Source organism: Alternaria viburni (assembly GCF_023758015.1).
Source record: "Alternaria viburni strain BMP 2772 chromosome Unknown scaffold_5, whole genome shotgun sequence".
NCBI lineage: Eukaryota > Fungi > Ascomycota > Dothideomycetes > Pleosporales > Pleosporaceae > Alternaria > Alternaria viburni.
Window position 1 is genome coordinate 42,007 of NW_026055774.1, and position 21,855 is coordinate 63,861.

The 21,855-nt window shown below is 52.8% G+C and overlaps 8 protein-coding genes across 8 annotated transcripts; 4 read left to right on the forward strand and 4 right to left on the reverse strand.

The window, feature by feature from the left end:
* Positions 1-555: 555 nt before the first annotated feature.
* On the forward strand, positions 556-3,362 carry J4E79_002870 (uncharacterized protein; the record flags this gene model as incomplete). The annotated part of the gene is made up of 2 exons (XM_049351767.1): positions 556-826; positions 925-3,362. The coding sequence occupies 2 exons, from the start codon at positions 556-558 to the stop codon at positions 3,360-3,362; spliced, it is 2,709 nt and encodes a 902-aa protein (XP_049213238.1).
* A 312-nt stretch (positions 3,363-3,674) lies between these two features.
* J4E79_002871 (uncharacterized protein) lies at positions 3,675-4,730 on the reverse strand (the record flags this gene model as incomplete). The annotated part of the gene is made up of 1 exon (XM_049351768.1): positions 3,675-4,730. One exon carries the CDS (start codon positions 4,728-4,730, stop codon positions 3,675-3,677), a length of 1,056 nt encoding a protein of 351 aa, XP_049213239.1.
* An 881-nt stretch (positions 4,731-5,611) lies between these two features.
* On the forward strand, positions 5,612-7,181 carry J4E79_002872 (uncharacterized protein; the record flags this gene model as incomplete). Its single annotated transcript, XM_049351769.1, has 3 exons — positions 5,612-5,902; positions 6,015-6,297; positions 6,358-7,181. 3 exons carry the CDS (start codon positions 5,612-5,614, stop codon positions 7,179-7,181), a joined length of 1,398 nt encoding a protein of 465 aa, XP_049213240.1.
* A 590-nt stretch (positions 7,182-7,771) lies between these two features.
* Positions 7,772-8,517, reverse strand: J4E79_002873 (uncharacterized protein; the record flags this gene model as incomplete). Its single annotated transcript, XM_049351770.1, has 2 exons — positions 7,772-7,864; positions 7,936-8,517. The coding sequence occupies 2 exons, from the start codon at positions 8,515-8,517 to the stop codon at positions 7,772-7,774; spliced, it is 675 nt and encodes a 224-aa protein (XP_049213241.1).
* Positions 8,518-8,726: 209 nt separating this feature from the next.
* On the forward strand, positions 8,727-10,465 carry J4E79_002874 (uncharacterized protein; the record flags this gene model as incomplete). The annotated part of the gene is made up of 3 exons (XM_049351771.1): positions 8,727-8,861; positions 8,906-10,235; positions 10,329-10,465. The coding sequence occupies 3 exons, from the start codon at positions 8,727-8,729 to the stop codon at positions 10,463-10,465; spliced, it is 1,602 nt and encodes a 533-aa protein (XP_049213242.1).
* Positions 10,466-14,978: 4,513 nt separating this feature from the next.
* On the forward strand, positions 14,979-15,785 carry J4E79_002875 (uncharacterized protein; the record flags this gene model as incomplete). Its single annotated transcript, XM_049351772.1, has 1 exon — positions 14,979-15,785. The coding sequence occupies one exon, from the start codon at positions 14,979-14,981 to the stop codon at positions 15,783-15,785; it is 807 nt and encodes a 268-aa protein (XP_049213243.1).
* A 114-nt stretch (positions 15,786-15,899) lies between these two features.
* On the reverse strand, positions 15,900-16,756 carry J4E79_002876 (uncharacterized protein; the record flags this gene model as incomplete). Its single annotated transcript, XM_049351773.1, has 2 exons — positions 15,900-16,558; positions 16,615-16,756. 2 exons carry the CDS (start codon positions 16,754-16,756, stop codon positions 15,900-15,902), a joined length of 801 nt encoding a protein of 266 aa, XP_049213244.1.
* Positions 16,757-17,914: 1,158 nt separating this feature from the next.
* J4E79_002877 (uncharacterized protein) lies at positions 17,915-21,417 on the reverse strand (the record flags this gene model as incomplete). Its single annotated transcript, XM_049351774.1, has 3 exons — positions 17,915-18,773; positions 18,825-20,387; positions 20,435-21,417. The coding sequence occupies 3 exons, from the start codon at positions 21,415-21,417 to the stop codon at positions 17,915-17,917; spliced, it is 3,405 nt and encodes a 1,134-aa protein (XP_049213245.1).
* Positions 21,418-21,855: the final 438 nt, after the last annotated feature.

A 21,855-nucleotide genomic window follows, 5' to 3' on the forward strand; every position in this document is an offset into this window, starting at 1 on the left:
TAATTCGAAGGCTGCAAAGAGTGACGAGAATAGAAGAGGTTGTTGTGAAGGAAACGTGGATGTTTCGGCAAGTTTCATTGAACAGAACGGTGTAGGAGTCACTCTGATGTTGAGGCGTGTAAAGCAAGTCGAAGACGACCGAGATGCGCGCAAGGGGTGCGTGCAGACAGCCCACGTAATATATCCACGCCTACGTAAACCACAACGAGGGCTAGTTAAGGGGCCTTTCTGTCCGGAAGCCTGTGGGGAGGACCGGAAACATGGTGCAAATGCCGTGGTTCCGTCTCGAACTCAAACGCTTCGTATTCACATCCGTTCTGCACAGCTGGCCCCTTCTCCGTGCTGCGCCTTGAATGCTGAGGCCCACCCAGGCCCCGAACGGCGATCCACGACACTGGTCACGTGAGCACCCGTCGAGTCGCCTTAGTCAGCCACCATCGCGGACCGTTGTCGTAAACAAGCCCGCATCCGCATCAACGCTACTGACATCACACCTTCACCCAACCTACGTCGCATGTAATACCAGCCGAGTCCACGCGTTCCTAAGAAACTATCATGGCCGACCGCAGAAGTGTGCGGTCTGCAAGCCGGCGCAAAACACCTACTCCACAACCACCGGCCAATGCGCCTGCACAACAATTCGGACGCGCTTCGCGAGCGAGAAGTTTGCGCAGCGCCAGTCGCGAAGTAGAGGACTTTATCGACATCCAGAAACCCACACGTCGAAGCGCGCGACAAGCGAGCGTGACTACGAACGATGGAAGTGAACATGAGGCACCAAAGGCGCGCAACACAAAGCGCAAACCCGCGAAAGAGCTGTTGGGAGGTTAGTAGCCACAGCCCAGTTGCTCGCTTGCGCAGTTCCCATTAGCGCAATATTCACTACTGGCTAGACAGAGCTCAGGCTAATTACGCATGCGCCAGACCTCACAGTGGTTGAGGAAATAGACACCGAGATTGCCCTTGAGGAAGACGAAATCCCAGGTACACCAGCGCGCACCGAGCCTGACGTAACCTTCCGCTCACCGGGCGCCGCATCCGAGATGTCCGGAACCACTGCCATCACCTCCTTCAGCATGATAGAGGCTGAATTCCTGGAGCCCAGATACATCGTCAAGCATCTGCGAAAGCTATGCGAGGCTACAGAGGATTTCCTGGGGCACATTGCGCCAAATCACGCGGCAATGGAGGATGATCTGCAAAACATACAAGAGATGCGAAAACCCGGCTCAGTCTACAGCAAAGATTACCAGGACTTCGACAACGAACTGAACACGCAGTTAAAGCATTACAAAGGCGAAGAACACAGCTACGTACACATCAGAGCAATTCACCGCGCTCTTTTTGGGACAAGTGAGGATGTCACAGCATCACAGAGTGGCCTCGACCTGATCCTCTACCTCACCAATCTACTGGTGTTAGCGAAGCAGATAGTACATTCAGATCGAGATGATAAAAGTATCTGGGATGTGCTACGACAACTAGACATTTCCTTCCCAGCTCAGTTTATGCAGTCGCTCGATTCGAATACGCAACAGTCAGCTGCAGGAGAGAGTGCGCTATACAATGAGACCTTTGAGCTTGCGCTGGAACTGCGGACACAACTAGCAATACTCGTCCTTCAAAAGTCGGCCGACAACCCCAGCTTTGATCCCCAAGAAACAATGGAGGAAGTTTTTTTCCGCTCTGACTCGTCACAGTCGGTAGAAGCTGGTTCGCCACTTCGTGGATGGGCCACAGCAGCTTTGGGCGGCGACGAATCAGCGCTACCCGAAGAATTCGAGGACCAGATTGTGACCCGAGTAGACGAGATCCGAGCCTTTTTCTCCCAGGATGAGGAACATGACGAACCTGTCGACTTGCAACAATTGAAGTCAAACTTTCCGTGGGTGGCAACCGTTTTTCGCCTGTTAGACTGGGTGCGTCTTCGGCACAACGAACTCAAAATAGCCATCGACAATCTTGGAGGACCAAACGCGATCATGCATAACGTCAAAGAAGCCCTGGAGGAACCTCAGTCCGTCGATCAAACAGCGCCATCGGTTCCGCGAGAATCACTGCGTAAGAAGCGAACTTCATTTGGACGAGACAGGCGGCGCAGTAGCCGTAAATTTGACCCAAACGCGAAGGTGGATTTGCGTGCTATTGATGTTTTGAAAGAGAAAGAACGTGATTCGGGTGTACATCTGGGACTCGCGGCTTCTCAGCCTGATCGTGAAGAGACTCTTGTTCAGCAACCAGTTGAGGAGGTGGAGAATGAGCAACTGGGAATGGACGACCAGCCACAAGACGAACAACAGACCATGGTCGGAAGCGATACGACTTCTCAACAGGGGCATGAGGATATTCCTCAAGCGATCGAACAAGTGCAGAACGAGCAGTTAAGGACGGAAGACCAACAGGATGATATGCAGTTGGTAGATGAAAGCGACGGACCGCAGCAGCCCGATGAGGAGCAGTCTGAACAGCAGCAACCCCGACAACAAACGGTGAAAGAAAGCCGAATTGAAGAGCCCGAAGAACCAGTCGAAGAGCAGGTCGAAGCACCTCAAGCATCAGGCCCACCGCAAAGCTCAGCAGCTCTACTAAAAGCTCTGAAAGCCGTTCCAAAGCCGCAGAAAGAGAACCGCCCATTATCGATATTCGATCGCCAACCAACAGCACAGCGCATCGAATTCGGCGACGGCTTCGACAGCACCCAGCCAACACCTGGCCCGTCAAATACAGCCAAAGGCAAGCAACCCGCACTGCCATCCCCACGCAAACGTAAGCGCGTAATCGACATCTCCGACTCAGAATCCGACGAATTCGAAACCGCAGACCGCGGCTTCCGTGCCCCAGAACGCCGTCGCAACGCGCCCGTTTCAAAGAAACAGCGCACCACCGAACCTATACCCTCTTCCTCCGCAGCACCCACTAGCCACCAACCTCCTCCCCGCCCAGAATCCGAACAAGAAGAATCAATCTCCGAAACCTCTGCGCCCTCCATGTCCGAAGAACCGCCCTCGTCCACCTGGCCCGACCAACGGCGTCTCGCAAAAGAAAACCGCGCTCTCGAAGTCACCACGCAAGAACGGGCGGCCGAACGCAAAGGCCGCCAGAAGTGGACGGACGACGAGGAAGACGCACTGATACAGTATATGAACATGTACCGTGGGAAATACTCGAAGATTCTGCAGCACGATCAGGATGATCATGGGCCGAAGAGGTTGGTTAATAGGAATCAGGTTAATTTGAAGGATAAGGCGAGGACGATGGCTTTGCATATGATCAGGTATGTTTTCCTCTGCTCTGATAATAAGGGGAATCGAACGAATGGGATGGTTATGCTAACATGTTGTTTAGATCTGGCGCTGGACTAAGACCAGGATTTGAGATGATCATCCACCCGGGCATGAAGGAAGGCAAAGCTTTGATGGCCGCTGGGTGGGTAATGCATGAAGATGGGTCTTGGGAAAGGGCTGCTAGATGATCGTTGAAGGGTTGTCCGATTGGATATCTAGGACAAAGGCGTTTTTGGTTGAATATTCTTGATACCCACCGTCGCCATATCGGCGTTCTACTCAATCGTGCAGTTGTTAGTTCTTAGACATTTATTTGCCTTGGTTATCAGGCAGTGTCCTTGACTTTACATCTTCTCTCTCACTTTGTTGATACATGAATGGTTGAGACCATCAAACCATCTCCCTCCACCGAACCCCCCACTCCCCCTTCGCAAAACTACTCTCAACAACCACGCCCTTCATAACAGCCTCACACTTCTTCTTCTCACTCTCCCCCTCAACCGCGAACCCAAACGCACACCCCCTTCTCGCCGCCTTGCGTACCATCTCCCTCTCATCCGCTTTCCGCTGCCCCTCCCTCCGCTTCAACTTCATCTCATCGGTCTCCTCGATGCGTTCAGCCCAGCCTTTTTCTCCACCGACGCTGCCATTGACGTCGTTTTGAGCTTGGGGCGGCCGCACTTTACCGCCGCCGTAGCCGTACTCTACTGTGTCGGGGAGGGCGGAGGGATCCGCGTCTGCGTCTGTAGAAGAGGCTGTTTTGGTAGGCTCGAGGACTATGCCGCCTTCGGCTTCGGCGTCGGAATCTGATACGCTTTCCTCGTCGCTGGTGTAGTCTTGTGGGGGTTGCTGTGGTGCAGATGCTGATGATGCGTCTGTTGTAGCTGTAGTAGCAGGTGTACTGGACGCAGGTTGATCGACCATATCCACGCTCTTCCAATCCTCAGGCTTCTCGACTACGAAACGCGCTTTCCGGTTTTTGCGCCGTCCGTACACTTTTTCGGGGTCTTTTTCACGCTGGAAGACTATCTCTTCTACTGTCCCGCATTCGATGATGATTCTAGTTTCTCCTTTGACAGTTTTGGATGGCTTTTTCTTATGCTTCTTCTCGCCTTTGCCGAATCTAGTGTCATCATGTGCATTCTCTGATTCTGCATTGTTCTTGACTGGGTCTGCTCCGGCGTTCTCTTTTAGTGATTCTGGTGACGCGCCGTTGAGGAGTGCGGCGAATGTGGCCTCGATCTTGCGGTCGGTGGGACCTGGTTTGCTATTTCGGCATCGTGCTGAGCAGTATTTGACTGCCGTTGCGTTTTGAGTCTTGCGCCGCTCGCTGATCACGCGCCCGCAGCTGTGGCAGTAGGGTACTGTGTCGCCGACGGTGAGGTAGAGGGGTGGTGGGGTGACGGCGTGCTTGCTGGGCCGCGACCAGGAGTCCATCCACGACATCTTGCTGAAGCTTTTGGTATTTTGTAGCGGTAACGATTGGTATAGCTTATTCAAGCGTAAAATATGGGGTTGTCGTCGTGTGAATGTACGGTAGGAGATCGTCGTGCTTGTGAAGTTGGTACAGAGGGTACGAGCGCACGACGTCATCGGTTGTTACCTACCTGGTACGTGGGTGTATGCAGGTACGAGGCTATGGACTGTGCCGCAGGAAGGCGTGAACGGGGTGAAGCTCGAATCATGTACATTTTGCAGCTAAGAGTTGAAGTCTATAATGACGTACTCGAATTGAAGTTTCCTACCTGTGCACTTGGTGTGGCTGCACGTGTGCCTCCGGCTACTAGAAATGGCCCTTATCATATCCTTCGCCTAATTACCGCGATCGATATCTAATATGGGATTACTCAAGTCTACTAAATGCACCGACGTTGGTCAGCGGTATCCCCACAAACCTCCCCAGTCGGTCCTCGGATGTTCCCCATCACGCCTCACGCCAGTTGCCGAGCTTAACATTGCCCCGATCTCGGTAATCAGCACGCATCGCAAGATATACAGTCTCCATTCCGCCGATGAATATGGAGGATATATATGTTCTTCTTCGGCGCTCCACCCTCTGCCGTTATATAGGGGCAGCGGGAGATTTGCGTACCTTGGGCTCTATTCTGCGCAGAACTTCAGGTCACGTCTTGCCCAGGGCATAAGGTCCGTTACAAAGCGGACAAATGGAACGTCTATCGCTATCAGCAGCGACTCCAGTGCCCCATTCCCCCTTCGCACAATCGCCATCCCAACCCCATCTCTCCGCTAGACGACGTCGACCTCTGAGCGTGCGCCATCGCTGTAAGAGGGCGAAGCTGCAGCCAAGACCCAGAACATCCGCATCCATGTCGCCTGCGCTGGACCCCGCGACGGGTGAAACCGGCACCAAAGGATCGCGTGCGCATCCTATAGAGACATCGTCGACCCCGGAACCGGGACGCCCGAGACGGACTACCGCGCAGAGCGACATCCAGGACACGATACAGCACCCGGGCAATGTGCGCATCAACGTCCAGGGGGCCTTTATCGTAGACGAGGAGCAGCCGGGGACGCCCCAGAGCGAGGACTACGAACACGACCCGCACGACATCAGACTGCCGAACCACACTTCGGTAGTCAGCCATGTAGCCGTCGATGTGAGTGTACCTGCGTGGTCGTGTGCTTGATTGGTTGTGTCACGCGACCATTCACAGCGACCAGCCCCTTACAGAGTCGCAGCAGCATGCTAATCTATCGTGCGCATCGTAGATAGGAGGCTCTCTAGCCAAACTCGTATACTTCTCGCGCGAACCGGGCGACGATGCGATCGGCGGACGTCTAAACTTCTTCAAGTTCGAGACAGACCGGATAGATGCGTGCATAGAGTTCATGCGCAAGCTCCAGGCTGATCAGAAGCATGACAATGGCTCCAGGTCGCCGGACCTGTGTATCATGGCGACTGGCGGTGGTGCGTTCAAGTACCATGACAAGATTAAGCAAGCGCTAGATGTGGAAGTCATACGGGAAGACGAGATGGAGTGCTTGATCATAGGTAAGAAGGTGGCGTTGTCTACAGGCAGGGAACCAGCATGCTAACTTGGACGTTTTACAGGCCTCGACTTCTTCATCAACGAAATACCAAACGAAGTCTTCACGTACAGCGAAGACAGCCCCATGACCTTCATGCCACACCCTCCCGACCCACCGAACATCTACCCCTACCTCCTCGTCAACATCGGCTCCGGCGTATCCATGATCAAAGTCTCAGGCCCCCGACAATACGAGCGCATAGGCGGAACATCACTAGGAGGCGGAACACTCTGGGGTCTCTTATCGCTGCTCACCGGCGCACGCAGCTTCGACGACATGCTGCGACTTGCGGAGAACGGCGACAATTCCACCGTCGATTTACTCGTTGGAGATATCTACGGACAGGCGTATAACAAGATCGGGCTCAAGAGCACGCATATCGCGTCGTCATTTGGCAAGGTCTACAAAATGAAGCGCGCGGCGGAACGAGAAGCAGAAGATGGATGCAACGGCGATCTCAAACGCAGAGAAGAAGCAGAGCATGTCGAAGGCTCTGCGGAACTCTCCCACGATCCTGGTTCCTTCCGCCCAGAAGACATGGCACGATCGCTTCTCTACGCTGTATCAAACAACATTGGCCAGTTGGCGCATCTACATGCTGAAAAGCATGGACTGCCTAGGATATACTTTGGAGGTTCTTTCATCGGCGGTCACTCGCAGACGATGAACACGCTATCCTATGCCATTCGTTTCTGGTCGAAGGATACGCGGCAAGCGTATTTCCTGAGGCATGAGGGATACTTAGGCGCCGTGGGTGCGTTCTTGAAGAGGCAGCCCAGGAACTGGGGCAGGAGGGAGAGTGGTGCGGGGTCTGTTAGACCCACTTCGGTATCCTCTCGCGCTTGAGATGCGGCGACGAAGGATTTCGTTTCGGAACGCTGATATAGTTGATGACTTGAGATCTTGACCTTTTTTTTTGGGTGGTAGCCAGCATATAGACGTAAGGTTCTTGTTGTGACATTGTTAATATCATTATTCATCTATTCAGCCTGGTGGCGCCGTGCTCGATTGACTATTTCCTAGGTCCCCGCTTACGAAGACTACGAGGACCGCTGCATATCTACACACATTCGAATCAGTAATGCCCTCTGGAGAAACCGGAAAACGGCATACATACGCCGCTGTCGCTGCGAACAACTCCGCTCTCCGCGCATTCGTCAACAGCCCCACGCTCGCAGCGAACAAGGTGGTGAAAGTCGCTATCAGCCCCAGTCTCCAGTCTGGAGATGTCACTTTGTAGAGCACGACGATAGCGCCTATAAGTAGCAGCGCTGCTAAGAAGGTGCTGAAGTACGCTACGAAAGAGCTAATGGCGCGGTCCGAAGCGTACGCTATGCCATTGCCGGAGCGCTTGCGATCCTAGGGGACTCATTGTCAGCGGGAAATCTAGATTGGCAAAAGCTCGCTTTCCTCGTCCGGTAGCCTATCTACAAAGTCTACTCTCGAGGCATGTATGGTGCCTTCTGCCCTCCAAGCTGCTTGACAGACTCGTTCCCCAATATACATCCTGTCTTGCCTTGCTCAGCAATCTGAAGGCGAGGCCTGCATGTTATGCTGCCAACGTTCCCGCTTACTCTTGCAAGAAAAAAATGCCACTTACCGGGAATAGAAAAGCTAGATGCTCTTGCGCGAACGTCGTTAACCGATCCTGATCGTCTTGTACCCGCAAAGCGACCAAGTCATCAATATCGTCATATATCCCGGCACTATGTCCTCCAAGGGTAGGAAACGGTTCTCCTTTGCCGTCACTCTGGTTGTAAAACTCCATTTGGAAAGCGCGTAGAACACCTTTGGGTGGTCTTGGAAATGTTGCTAATGTGCTTTCGAACAGCAGTGCCTCTCGATACTCTTTCAAGGTCTCTCGGATGTCTTTCATCAACTTCCATCGATCCTTTTGTTTGGCTTCGTCTGCCTTCACTGCCTTCTCAAAGTCTGAATAGTTGCGAGCACATTGCTTTATGCTTAGATTTGCTGTCAAGTCCTCTTGATCAAAAGCGCGTTGTTTTGCCTGGAGTTCGGCGAGCTCACTCTGTAGGTACAGCAGGTTCCTTGCTGCGAGCTCATCGTATCGCTTGAATATGAGGGTCGTTCGATCACGATCGCTTGCGATGAAGTTGGCAAGAGACGGGTATCCAGAGACATGATGTGACCTTGCCTCGGTATCGATATTGCCAGTGGACATGGCTGCGTGACCGGTGCGGAATGGAGGTATAAACTCGTATCTGGAGGTTCAGCGGGCTAAGCTGGTGCTGCGGCTGCTTGACCGGTCAGTGGTGGCTTGAGCTGTCTTGTGACCCCGCCATCTCATGCACAGCCCAGCCCGACTACATACTCATCGCCGCCCGATCCCATCTTTCATGACACCTCCGTAGAATATACTGACTACGCGACATGGAATACTACGGCGATGATGACTATGTCCGCGCCTCTCCAGGACTTACTCCGTTCCAACCTGATTTGAATAACCAACCTCCATTGCCATTCACCCCCTTGTGGCTGCCTCAAGACATCAACGAGGCACCTCTAGTAAGTTTCATTCCCGCGTTGAAGCATAGCTAATGTCAACACAGAGCTACATTCACGTCGAACACGCTGGCGATGGCCGAGAAGCACGGCAAAAGTTGTACAAGTCGTACAAGAATGAAGCTCCGCAGCATGAATGGGAGTTCATGGATAGTCTACTGCTTCATCAGATGGCTCCAACAAATCCACAGCTCACTCTCAAGATTGGTTTGAGTGGTCGGATCGAATCCGGCAGTAGCAGTGACGGGTCATTGTCTGATGAGAGGGACAATCTCTACTTAGATTCCTTTGCTGGAGCTGAATCTAAGTCTCAGGCATCACAGACACCACTACCATCGGATCGCAAACCCATGTCCCCACTACCACCACTAGCACCACTACCACCGGATCACGAATTCATGTCCCCACTACCACCACTACGCTCGGATCACGAACCCACATCCCCACTACCCCCACCGCATCCTTCCATCACAACAAGAAGACATAGACCCCGGAAACCTCGCTTAGGTTTACCAATCACGCTTCACAAACAAGGAGTTCTGGCTACCGTCTTGGCGTGTGCAGACACTGGTGCAGATGTCAATATCATCTCGGACGAAGTAGCAAAGACTTTAGGATACTCGGAGTACGATGCTTTACCAGAGAAGAAGGAGTTTGCGCTAGCCAATGGCAAGCTTGTCGAGGCTATTGGCATGATCGAGTCAGTCTGCTCGTTTGGCATTGAAACGGAGTCGTTGTTAACAATGACTTGCGCATTCTACGTCCTACTCAAAGCTGCGACACCAATCATCATGGGGTTGAGTTTCTTAGAGCAAACAAAGACAATGACCGAACACAGAGAGAGGCTTGTACGCGTCCCAACACCAGCTCTCCAGGCTCTGTCCGTATGCTCCGTAGACAAACCAAGGTGGTTACTGTCGTGCGAGCTGAATCATAGAGAGACTTTAGCAACTCCAGACTCCGGCTCGGAGATTGACCTGATATCGCCTTCGTTTGCGGCTGAACGCGGCCTCACAGTCTATCCAGGGGAGGAAGCAATTCAGATGGCAGATGGAAGCATAGCAATCACTGCCGGGTTCGTCCGTGTTGACATGGCTGTCGCATCGATCAATGCGTCGGGCCCAAAGAGCCATCAGAAAAGCTTCATTACAGTCGACTTGTTGTTACTGGACAGCCTCAGCCATGATCTCATTGTGAGTGAAGACTCGTTGGAAGAACTTCAGGTGTTCACGGAACACTCAAGTGCTCTTATACCTGCACCACAAGAATCTGGACCTTTGGGAATAAATAGAATTCGACACCTCGGGGCAATAGATCGCATAGTGTCCTGGGTCAAGAAGATGATCAGAGGATCGAGCTCTAGGGATGGCGACGATGGTATGTATACAAGCTCGTGGATGATGGTACATAGTTAAACCAGCTGACCGACATTGCTACAGCGGCTACGAACACTTCTCCTTCTTCCCACAGAATTGATCAGCGTGAGAATCATCGCAGAGAACTTGAAGCTGCTCGAATCGCAACTTTACCGGATGATGAACAACAGGTCGCTATCACAGCTGAAGCGGTCACACAGCAGGCTTATGCGGTTCGAATTCGAGATTTGACCCGTTCTGATACTTCGAATCCAGCATTCTTGAGGGTTCAGGGAAATCCAGAGTTGCATACTGGTTTGTTTCGGTGTGACTATCCTGGTTGTACTGCATTACCTTTCCAAACGCAGTATCTACTCAAGTGTGTATGTCGGTCAACGATAGTGATTTGGACTAACCGTCATAGCTCACATACGAACATACATTCGTCAACGAGACCACATTACTGCCCAGTCAAGGATTGCCCAAGAGGCGAAGGTGGCAAAGGGTTCAAGAGGAAGAACGAGATGATACGCCACGGTCTCGTTCACCAATCTCCAGGATATGTCTGTCCATATTGCCCGGATCGCGAGCACAGATACCCGCGACCAGAAAACTTACAGCGGTACGTCAAACAAGAACGCTTGAACCGCTACATTATGTTGCTGATTCCTTTGTTCTAGGCATGTTCGCGTTCACCATACGGACAAAGACAAAGACGACCCTCAGCTTCGCGATGTGTTGGCACAACGCCCTGAAGGTGGAAGCCGTGGCCGCAGAAGAAGGGTAGATGATAGCGCAAGATCAAGATGAAATGGCCGCAGTGACTACGAGATATCTCGGTCTACACAATGAATATCACGAGGCGATGACGATAGGCTATGATTTCATGCTTCTTCACATTTATCATCATACTTGTTGAGCTTGATCAGTTCTACGATGTATCTGCATAGGCGTTGTATGGTCTGATTACAATCCTACAGAGTATGTCGGCATGATCTGGAGGTTCATTATTGGTTTCTGGGGACTCTTAACCGAACAATGTATCGCAAATGATGAGATTGTCTGGGTCTATGTCGATGTTGGTGTGAGGCATTCCAACATCCTTCTCAGCCTTACGCCAGCGGAGGTGCTGCGGCCATAGCCTCCGCCACAAGTCTTGGCCGCATATGAAGAGAGGCATAACGGCAAGCAGACATTTCGGTTGGACAGCGACGCGAGGCGCCTTTGAGCTCTAGTAGTCCCCGGTGCCGCTCAAGGCATGCCTCTCAAGCGCCCCGGCATATAAGGTCCATGTGGTAGCCTTTTCTTGCTGTTTCACAACCACTTTCACAGCGGCCTTAGGCCGTCTGTTGGAAAGCTTACAATCCCCTCCTCCTACCATTATCAGCCACATTTCTGCTCTTAAGTGCAATTGAAGTCACATTGTTCCCCCAGCCGTAGCACCAAGGTGTTTGGCTAAGTGGTGAACCTTATTCCTACGATACAGCAACATCGGCGAAGGCCTTTTTCGTCTTCGCCTTACAGACATTCGATAGGTCTTCACAACATGGGTTATTAAACTATACAGGGAGCGTTTCCGAAACAATACTTAGTCTAAAAGCAGGTGCCGAGAGCTACGACTTTTACGACTTTTGCCCTTACTCAAACACAGGCACTGTCCAATCCTGTTCACCATTCTCATTCGAATACGACGTCAATCCGGTTATACATCGCCCCTTCCTCAAACCCTCGCAGCGCGTGGAAGCTACCAACCATGATTATATGATGTCGGAGAATACCTCTGCGGACGCGATGTTCGCCCAGAACATTGACTCATTCTCGTCTGCGCCCTCCTCCCCGCAGGCGTCGCCCGATGACATGTCGCCTGATCCGTCGCTATCCCCAGCAACCAGTCGTTCGGCAAACGTGTCACCGCAGCTTTCCATCGTTAGTTCGATCGCAAAACCCGAAGAACCGGATGTTGTCTGTTGTATCTGTCAGGAACGATTCCACCGCCATTGCGACTTGAAGTGAGTGAAAGTCTACCACCTAGTCTACACCCTCGATTTACAGAAATACAGCAAGCATACTAACCGAATCCATAACAAACGCGCTAAGTGCCCATATGAGGGCTGCACACAAAAGCCGTTCGGTTTCGAAGCCGACCTACAGCGACATATCCAAGCAAAGCACAGTACGGAAGGGAAAGTCGAGGTCGAGTGTATGGTTTACGGTTGTACAGAGAAATTCTCAAGAAAAGACAACATGCTGAGACACATGAGGAAAAGGCACCCTAGGGATTTGCTGTGACATGGGAAGGGAAATATGGTGCGACGTGGATGAGACTAGTTGAATGAAAAGCCCAGTCTGATTATGTGTTGTGTGCATCATCTTTTCGACTGATTGATCAGCTACATGAAACTCGGTATCACGTTGCGCGAGCTCAGCACCAAGTTGAGCTTGTGAATGTACTCAAGCTCGCCCTCTACCCCGAGGTCATGCTGAATCCAGGCTGTCTGAACCAAGCCTTTCGCCTCCAGTAAGCTATTCAAGTGAGGATGTTGTTCCAGTCTCGTCAAAAAGTCAAGCATAACCATCCGCTCTTCGTCCGTATGCGTCTCACATCCGACGATGAATATAGCGAACGATGGCGGATATGTGTTCAGGCTGGCGAGTATGGAGATTGCACCTTTCCTCCAGTTTTCCAGTCTTGTAGATTCGCCTGAGAAGTTTCGAGATACGCGCTCGAGGTATGTCAGTCCAGCTAGTCGAGTTAGCTCTAGACAGCGAGACTGATCGTCGTCTTCTCCCCCCTTCTCAATAACGGAGTCAACATCGCTCAGTCGAACCTTTAGATCATCCAGGGACTGTTGATATTCCACCGAATGATAGTGCGGGTCGGAAGCGTACAGCCGTGTGTCTAAGACATCAGCGAGAAGTTGAACCACCGGATGAACGTATGTTGAGATAGCTGCCATATTCTTTGCTACTAACGTTCGAGCAATACGATATTGCATGACACAATGGGGGCTAGCTCCGTTGATACCAAGCTCTTGCGAAGTTGCTCGAATCATATAGGTGCGCCAATGACGGAAGCTAAAGCGCGTGAAGGTTACGAAGTGGTAAAGCCACTCGAGCATGACAGCTGCATCACTGCCAATGTGGTGGTAGGCTTTCTGCTCAACAGTAGGTAAAGCGTTTCTTGCGCCGCACAAATGACCTATCCAATCGCAGTCGAGATTTGTCTATGATTGTGACGGAAATGCGTCAGTCTCGTCCTTGTCTTTTCTGGCTGAGTACTCACTTCTACCAAACACAAAGTCAGACCAGTAGCAATGTGCTCAACACTGCCATCATGGTCCATTTCAGAGCTTGTGGCACTTATCAGCGCGTCTATAGCTGCGTTCTTTGCACGGGCTGCATGCACCGCATCGTGTCTGCGATGACGTGAGGCCAGTGCGACAACCGATAGCAGTAAAGCCTTTGACGCTTTTGATCGTCCGGATAAGGCCATGCGCAATAATAGCCGTCCGATGCCTGTTTTTACACGGCCCAGGGTCGGTAGGATGCCGATCATCACGTTCTCAACTGCGGCTAGTTAATCTCGAAACAGTCATCACCCATAAGAGGACATACAATACTGTATTAGATCCGCATCGCTAGTAGTGATCGTTTTCGGTACCGGAACCATGGTCTGGGTAAGCCTGGGCAATGCAAGCCTATACCTCTCAACATGCTCGCTTTCTACTAATCACACGTCAAGTCGTGTCAACAGCTTGCTTGGAGACGCCGTACCTCCGCCTTTAGCATCTCTAGCAAGGATATGGAGGAGCACATCGGTCTGCGACGCATTGACCCACTGCTCAGTCCTCTGTCGGCTTATCGTACGCTGCGTTCCCGAACATGCAGACGTTAGCAGTGACCTCTCTTGTTGATCCTTCTGGGGCCATGTGAGACGAATGCCATAACCACCGCATGCTCGCTTGGTCTTGGAACACTTGATGCACGCAGGTACAGTGCGGTCACATGAGACCTTACGATCTACGGAGGATGTTAACAAGGCAAACTACCCAGGGCTTCACGAGATCAAGCACTACCTTTGCATGTCCAACACCCCTTCGTCGCAGTCATCCTAGATAGGTATCGCGTAGAGCTCGGGGCAGACAAAGTAGTGCACCTTCCGGGTAAGTGCTGCAAAGAGATCGTAACGCCGCATATTAGAAATCAAGAGTTCACGAGAGAAACACCCAAGCGAACAGCAGGGCGTTGAAGATGCTGGACGGGAGTCGCAGGTGGGAGATGGCCCAGCCCGTGGAGGCCCTAAAACGCCCCGCCCCGCAGTTCTCGACGAATCACACGTGAGCGACACAGGCCACGCCATACCCAAAATAGACGCGAGGCAACTATCTGCGAGCTGCCAAGCATGCATCGTCAAACCATCTCTTGCAAGCCACAGGTACGATCCCTCTGGCGCATCCATCGCGGCAAGCTTAGTCGACCGCATATACCTCCAAACAGAACTGTAGTTAAAATCTGCGAGCTCAATATCGTTGCTTACGAAGCCATGATGGTAGGAACGCTCATGCCGCTCCAATACGGAGGAATGGCATCGTCACATAGAGTTGGTATAAAGGAGCTTGCTCGGCCTCGATAGTATCAGCATCAACTCACATCTCAGCATCAAACACTCCAGTCTACAAGACACTTAATCATCATAACTCACAGCCTTCCAAACACTCAACCTTCAAGACACTTCAATCTCCACAATCTTCACCACTAAAGCAATATGCCTTCCTACCTCATCACCGGAGCATCCCGAGGAATCGGCCTCGCCTTCCTCGACAACATCTCCAGCAACCCCAACAACGTCGTCATCGGCCTGGTCCGCAACGTAGCCGCCTCCGAAGCCAAGGTCGCCTCTTGGAACAGAATCAACATCCACTTTGTTCAGGGCGATCTCGAGAACTACGAGTCGCTCAAGAGTGCTGCCGCTGCTACAGCGAAGATCACCGGCGGAAGCCTTGACTATCTGATCGCGAATGCCGGTCTGGTAGAGGGTGGTTTCGACTCCTTCTCCGTTCTCGGAAATGACCCAGAGAAACTCACAGCCAGCCTCACCCGCCAGTTCAGTGTCAATGTCACCGGCAACATCCACCTCTTCAATCTCGTCATGCCGCTCGTCCTCAAGGGAACTGTCAAAAAGGTCGTCACCATCTCTAGCGGCATGGGCGACATGGAGCTAGTGCGCAAGTACAACATCTCCGAAGACGCGCCTTACTCCATCAGCAAAGCGGCAGTCAACATGGCGGTTGCGAAGTTCAGCGCCGAGTACGCCAAAGACGGAGCGCTGTTTCTGAGTATGTCTCCTGGAGTTGTGGGCACGGATGTCTACGCCGATCTTTCGGAAGAAGACCAGCAAAAGCTTGGAATCATGTCGCAGAAGTTTGCGGCATATGCACCAGACTTCAAGGGCCCGATCACACCAGAAGAGTCGGTCAAGGCTGTGCTGAGTGTTGTTGAAGCCTCCAGTGTTGCTAATGGAGATGGTGGTGCTTTCTACTCTCATCTTGGCAAGGGAGAGAAGTGGCTATGAAGGAGACCGAGATAGTGGCTGGGTGATGCTTAGACGGCGCTTAGTCTTGATTTTTCTTCCATTCAGTAGTTTAATATATACATTGAAGTTCACTCTATTCTCTAACTGGTGATTCTACAAGCACTTCCCCGGAATACTCGCCGTAGCATTCTTAACAAACCCATTCAAGAACCCACCCCCACCACACTGCACACCCTTAACAAAAGCCTTCGCAACCGCATCCGAGCCAGCCGGACTAGGATGCGTGTGATCCACCGGGAAGAAGGCATCCACCTTTGTCTTACCCAGCGTCTTGAAAATATCCGCCGTGTAAGCTCCATGGTCCACATACATGGCATTGCTTCCCAGCGCCTTGGCCACATCCCTCGCGTAACCAACGAACCTCCCACCATCCGTGTACGAGAAACTGCCGCCCTCCCACGGATTGTTAGGAGTCTGACTGCTCACAATAACCTTAGCGCCCTTGGCAATAAGCTTCTTGCCCGCCTCGGTGAGGTAGTAAGGAAACGTGTGAACGGTGACAGCCTGGCCGTTATACGTAGATTGACACGTCTCTGAGCCAGTGCCGGGGCAAACTGAACGGCCGTTGTCGCCGCTTCCGAGGCCGCCACCGTCGTTGTGACCGAATTCCATGATGACGATGTCGTTGGGTTTTACGAGGTTGGCGATTTCGTCGAAGCGGCCTTCGACGGTGTAGGACCGGGAGCTACGGCCGCCGATGGCTTTGTTGACGACGGGGAGGGTGAGCGAGTTGGGGAGGAAGACGCCCCAGCCTAGTGGGTGGGTGTTAGTCGGGAATTCTGGTGTGGGAATGGGTGATGAGTTGTACCTGTAGTCGCACCACTTGCTCTCGCCATTGTCGAGTCTCCGGCTAGATATACAGTCTGCGCACGCTTCTCGACATGACCGCTTGGGGCAGCCAACACTGTAGCTGCCAGTGCAGCCACCGAAAGTAGACTTGAGGAATGCATGACGAAGAACACGATACTCTTTCGATCTCAAAACAAAAAGTGTCAAAAGCGCTGAAGCCAAAACCACGTCCAAACACCCTACTATAACCCCAACCACCACCAACCCTCACCTTTCCCATCCGTCCTCTCGTCAACTAATCAACTAATCAACTAATCTTCCGTAAGCCCCATCTCAACCTACTATACAAAAGCAACGAAGTACTACCGCGATCGACCCTGAAACATACCAAGTCCAGGCTAATTCCCCCCAGATTATATTACCTTGACTGCGGGGAGACAGCCGGAAGCGGGACCCCTTCCTACAATTAGAACAATCATGTCAGGTCTCGTGGTACCCGGAACCGGCACTTGCGGACGTTAGTAATGGACGGTTTGGTATAGATTGTTCCACCGGGGAAATACAGGGCTGGGCGCGGATGAATTAGAGCCGAAGAGGTACATCCGACGACGGAAGTGCGCGTGGCGACGTGATGGTTGTAGCTGTGGAGGCTCCATCATACTTCCGCTCGTGCGAAGGTTTCTAGTAAGTTGATGGTGTAGATGACGATGTGAGGATGGGTAGATCATGCTGGGCATGCATGTCACACATCGCGCTAGCGCTATACGGGATATCTCTTTCCGAACTGTCCGCCTTGAGGCTAGCACATCGTATTTGGTCGCTCAGACTTTGAAAGAAACACCCGTTGAAGCGCAGGAGTAGTAATGCAAGAGACGATATGATTCATGTATCTAATATTCGGCCCATGAGGGGGTGGATGCCATACTATAGACTCCGCGCCCCGGCAACCTAAAGTGTATAATATCCCATTAAACTTTGCTCGACACGCCCACGCCAAGAGAAGGAAATCAGAACTCCCAAGAGACAAAAAGAAGTAGTATCAAAGTGGGGGCAATGCAAGAAGCGCACTGCCATGCATGCCAGATGTGGTGTAAACAAGAGAATGATGTGCTCGATGTTGTGGAAGAACGCCGTCGGGGGATGCTCGCGTCGAGTGTCCATATGCAATCGTCAAGGTAGTGTGTGCTGAAGGAATGCTGAATGGGTATCGAGCCGGCCGAATGGTGTTGAAACATGACTGACGTGGGAATGCCAGTCGAAATATATACGAGATCCTGAAGTGAATGTTGTATGCCACTATGGCCTACTTTCCTTGTGGCCTAGCCAGGTCGTCTGAACGCTTCGACGTTCAACGTGGGTGTCTCGACTTGTCGGTTCGTCGGCACGCCTTCGTTCTTTCTCCTATCGAAGAAGTTCTGGCACTCGTGGCTGACAAAGGTCCATTCTGCGAGAGCACGACCTGCGTAGGTACTTGATGTTACAGCAGCTCCAGTTGGAGGGGTACTGAGGACGGGTTCCGTGTTGATGCCCCTTGATTGTAGCAAGTTGTGTGCTGGAGCTGGAAGTTTCGGAGGTTGGAGGCGCATGTTGTGGTAGGTACCGAAGCGTTTGTCAACCCATTCCAGGGAGAAGCGGAAATTGTAGGTTCGATGAGTGGAAGGTGGCGGTGCTGGCGTAGACACAGGAGGCTCCGAAACCGCAGATGCAGTGGTGGAGAGTGCGTCGGTTGACGAGTTAGCAGACGATGTCTTGCTGCTATTCTCCTTGTCTTTGATCGATGCCGCAGGGCTCTTGGCTTTCGCAGTCTGCTTGGAGCCTCCACCGATGAGACTTCGCAGGATGTTCCACTTGCCCTTGCCGGGGTCTTCATCAGGAAAGTCGCTTGAATCCGCGGATAGGGCGGACGCAGGCCGAATCTCTGCTTCGGGGATGCTGGTGCTGGCAGGAGTTGGTTTTCGCTGATGGGGGTTTTGGACCACGCCGTCAAACGAAAGGAAGGGACCGTTGTTGGCCACAATAGGATTATCATTACGGATGATAAGGAAACGTCGGCCTGGTGCAGGGTTGCACGCCTGGGTCGATGGGTATACGATCTGCTTGCGCTCAGCTTCTTCTTGAAGCCAGAGATAGTGAGACCAAATGGACCGGAGGCGGTCGCTCAAAGCCTTCTTAATGGCTCTGTTTCATTATTAGCATATGTCATCATTGTCAAGCCTCAAGGATACGTACACCTCAGTATCAGTCTCGTTTCCGTCATAGCGCGCAACCCGCCAGCAGATCAAACGCATAAAGTAAGATCGTACCATAGGACACCAATGGTTGAAGCGGCTTTCGAAGAAAGCTGGTTCCAGAAGAAAGTCGAGGCACAATCCAGCCTTTCTTCGCTCGTCCATAACCAGTGTGCACCAGCTGCTGTAAAGGAAGGCGTACAACTTGATCTCAGTGGCTGTGTTGTGGCTGGCGGCCATTGCCTTGAATACGGTAAGCCAAAACGGCCAGTCCATTACAGCGTGTTGGTCACTGTCGTGCTGTTCGTATCGGACCATGATGATGAGAGCCTCCTCGAGAAAGTCACAGAGTGTGTAACAGGCACTGTTGTCGTATATCGAGATCTTGCGTGCCTGCGCTTGTAGGAGACGAGCGAAACTGTCAGCGAACATGCGCCTGGCAATGTGAAGATGCGAGTTCCGCTCAGAGAGGAAATCCCGAATTAGCATTATAAGTCGATTCTCTTGCATCATTCTCGTAGCATTCGCAGGTGGGATAGCGATACTAGAGGCAGAGGCATCGGGTTCTAAAACGTCATCAAAAGTGATGTTTGCCGCGGTCGATGGATCTTCCTGCAGTTGTGGAGTGGCGTTTCTGTTGATGGTCGCATCGAGGTTGACCAAAATCTGGGCATGCACCATGATGAGTCCTGGCACGCAGATGCGCTCCGCTTTGCTGGGCTCGACAGGTAGGAAATCGCTGACGAGGATATGGAAATGCTTGACGAAAACATAGAAAAGGTCGCTCTCAGCACCAGACCAGCGCTTTGTCCAAAGGCCGTACCAGTCGAGGTTCGCCATAGCGAGCGGGGGCAACACAGGCTTGTGTAATTGGCGCAGGAGTCGGTTGAGCGAAAGCAGCTTCAGCGAGTGGAGCATGGGAGGGAATCCAGCCACAACTCGATCAGAAACAGCATCCAAGCGATCAAGCTTGGAAACGCCAGATTCCTCCATGACGCGCTTCATCATGTCCAGAGAGGGACCCCATAGGCGTACCAGAACGTCTGCCACGCCTGGACAGAAGCAGAAGGCGTACGCGCACGTCTTTCCGCAAAAGGTGACCAGACTAGCTGCGGCGTTCCGCAATGACATCTTTTCTACGACAAAAGCCATCTGAGATTGCAGGTTCTGGGTAAAGATGTTCCGAACGTTATGATACACCGATTCAGCGAGGAAGTCGGAGTTGGCGGATGCGTTGGAGCTGGTCGTAGATGCAGACAGTGTCTCCACGCGGTCTGCAAGAGCACAGAAAGGAGACGGATACAGTCTCCACTCGGGCCTCTCCATGACTGCGGCAATACCCTCCAGAATGACGGGACGATCTGTTCCAGAGATTGACTGGTTGTTCCGTCCTGCGACGAGCTCCAAGAGGCCGGTCCACCATCCATTGAGGATATTTACTCGTCGGTCAAGGTCTTCGGGCCTGAGCTTGAGGTTCGAGGGATGTGAGGAATACTGTCGGAGGAAGGGTAGTAGGGCGGTGCGGACGACGTTTGCCTTGAGGGAACTGGACTTGGATTGGAACCTGTCTTCTGTTAGCTCTGGATTCACTACGGGAAGAGAGAGTCTTACTTGCGCAGATCCCCGTCCAAGGTCCTGAAGGCAGTCCATAGCTCGTCTTTCTTGCGGGGCTCCGTCTTGATGCCCTTGAGCTTCTCTGCAGATACGTTGCGTGGTAGTGGGGGAACAATGTGGGTCGGGCTGACGGGGTTGTGGTTCTGCGGGTAGTGGGGAAGCTTTTCTGTCGAGAAGGATTTCGGGACGGACGGCAAGTTGGAAGCGCTGCTCGACGCGGCGAAGAGACCACTGAGACGCTTGTTCTTCTTGGCGACTGGCACGGGCTGTTGAATCTCTTCCTTCACAGTGTCCCGAGCTTCAGACTCCTCGGAGATCCTGTCTGTTGTCGTGATTGTGGTTGTGAGCGTCTTTCGCTTTGCCGCTTCGGTGGTAGGCTGGGTCTGGTCGCCGAGACTCTTCTTCTTGAGCTTCTTTTCCTTGACCGGCGAAAGAGACTCACGCGGCTGCTCCTTCACAATCCACGACTTCCTCCGCAGGTTGGTCAGGGACCGTGAAGGGGAGCCAGCGGGCGAGTCTGATTGCTTCACAGCGTCGGTCCGGCCACGTTCGGCCTTGCGGTCAGTCTTGCGCTCAGCGGATGGCTCTCTGCTCCTGCTGGAGAAAGGGAGAAAGCGCGAGGAGCGACGCGAGAGGTTGTTGGGCCTGAGTTGCGGCATTTCCACGCCAGGGAGTTCGGGAGCCTCTTCTGAGGAAGGACTCGAGCCACCCGAGTGGCTTTCAGACGTGCGCTCTTCGCTCTTGCCGGTTTCGACATCGTCGTCAGAGCCTCCCCTCAGTTCGACCACGGGGGGCTCGTGGTCCAGATCCTTGACCTGGGGGAAGTACGTGTACGAGGCGGCCTTGGGGAGCTGGGCGCGCTCCGTGTGGCTGGGGGGCTGTGGACCAGGGCCAACCTCTGAGGCGGCTCTGCTCCTGCCTCGAATGGCATTCGCGAGGGAGTAGTGGCCGCGAGGAGCCGAAGCAACGGCGATGGGCATGGCGACGGGTGGGTTGGACGTGGGCGAGGCAGCAGGAAACAGCCGGGGATTCGTAAAGTTTGACGTGTTCCAGAAGGTTTACGGGCTCATGGCGGTGAATTGGGACGGTTGCGGCGTTGTGCTGTCAGGCGGGCCGTTGTGCAGCAGGCAGTGAACGGGCAAAGGTGCAGTATACTCCAGCCGGGCGCGCGAAGACGTCACAAGTGAGGCTGTGGTACCGGAAGCGAACGGCAGCCGCTGAGAGGACGCGGGGGAGGGCAAAGCGAGTGGAATCTGCTGCGACAGGATCGGGCAGTAAGTTCAGTAGCGACTGGCAGGCCTTGGGTTAGAGATTCCGCGCTCACTGACGCCGCTGGGGGCAGGTTGAGGGCTATTACTTTGACGCTTTCGCAAGCGGACGAACTGGGGCTAGCAGGGGTCGTCGCCTGCGCAGATCGC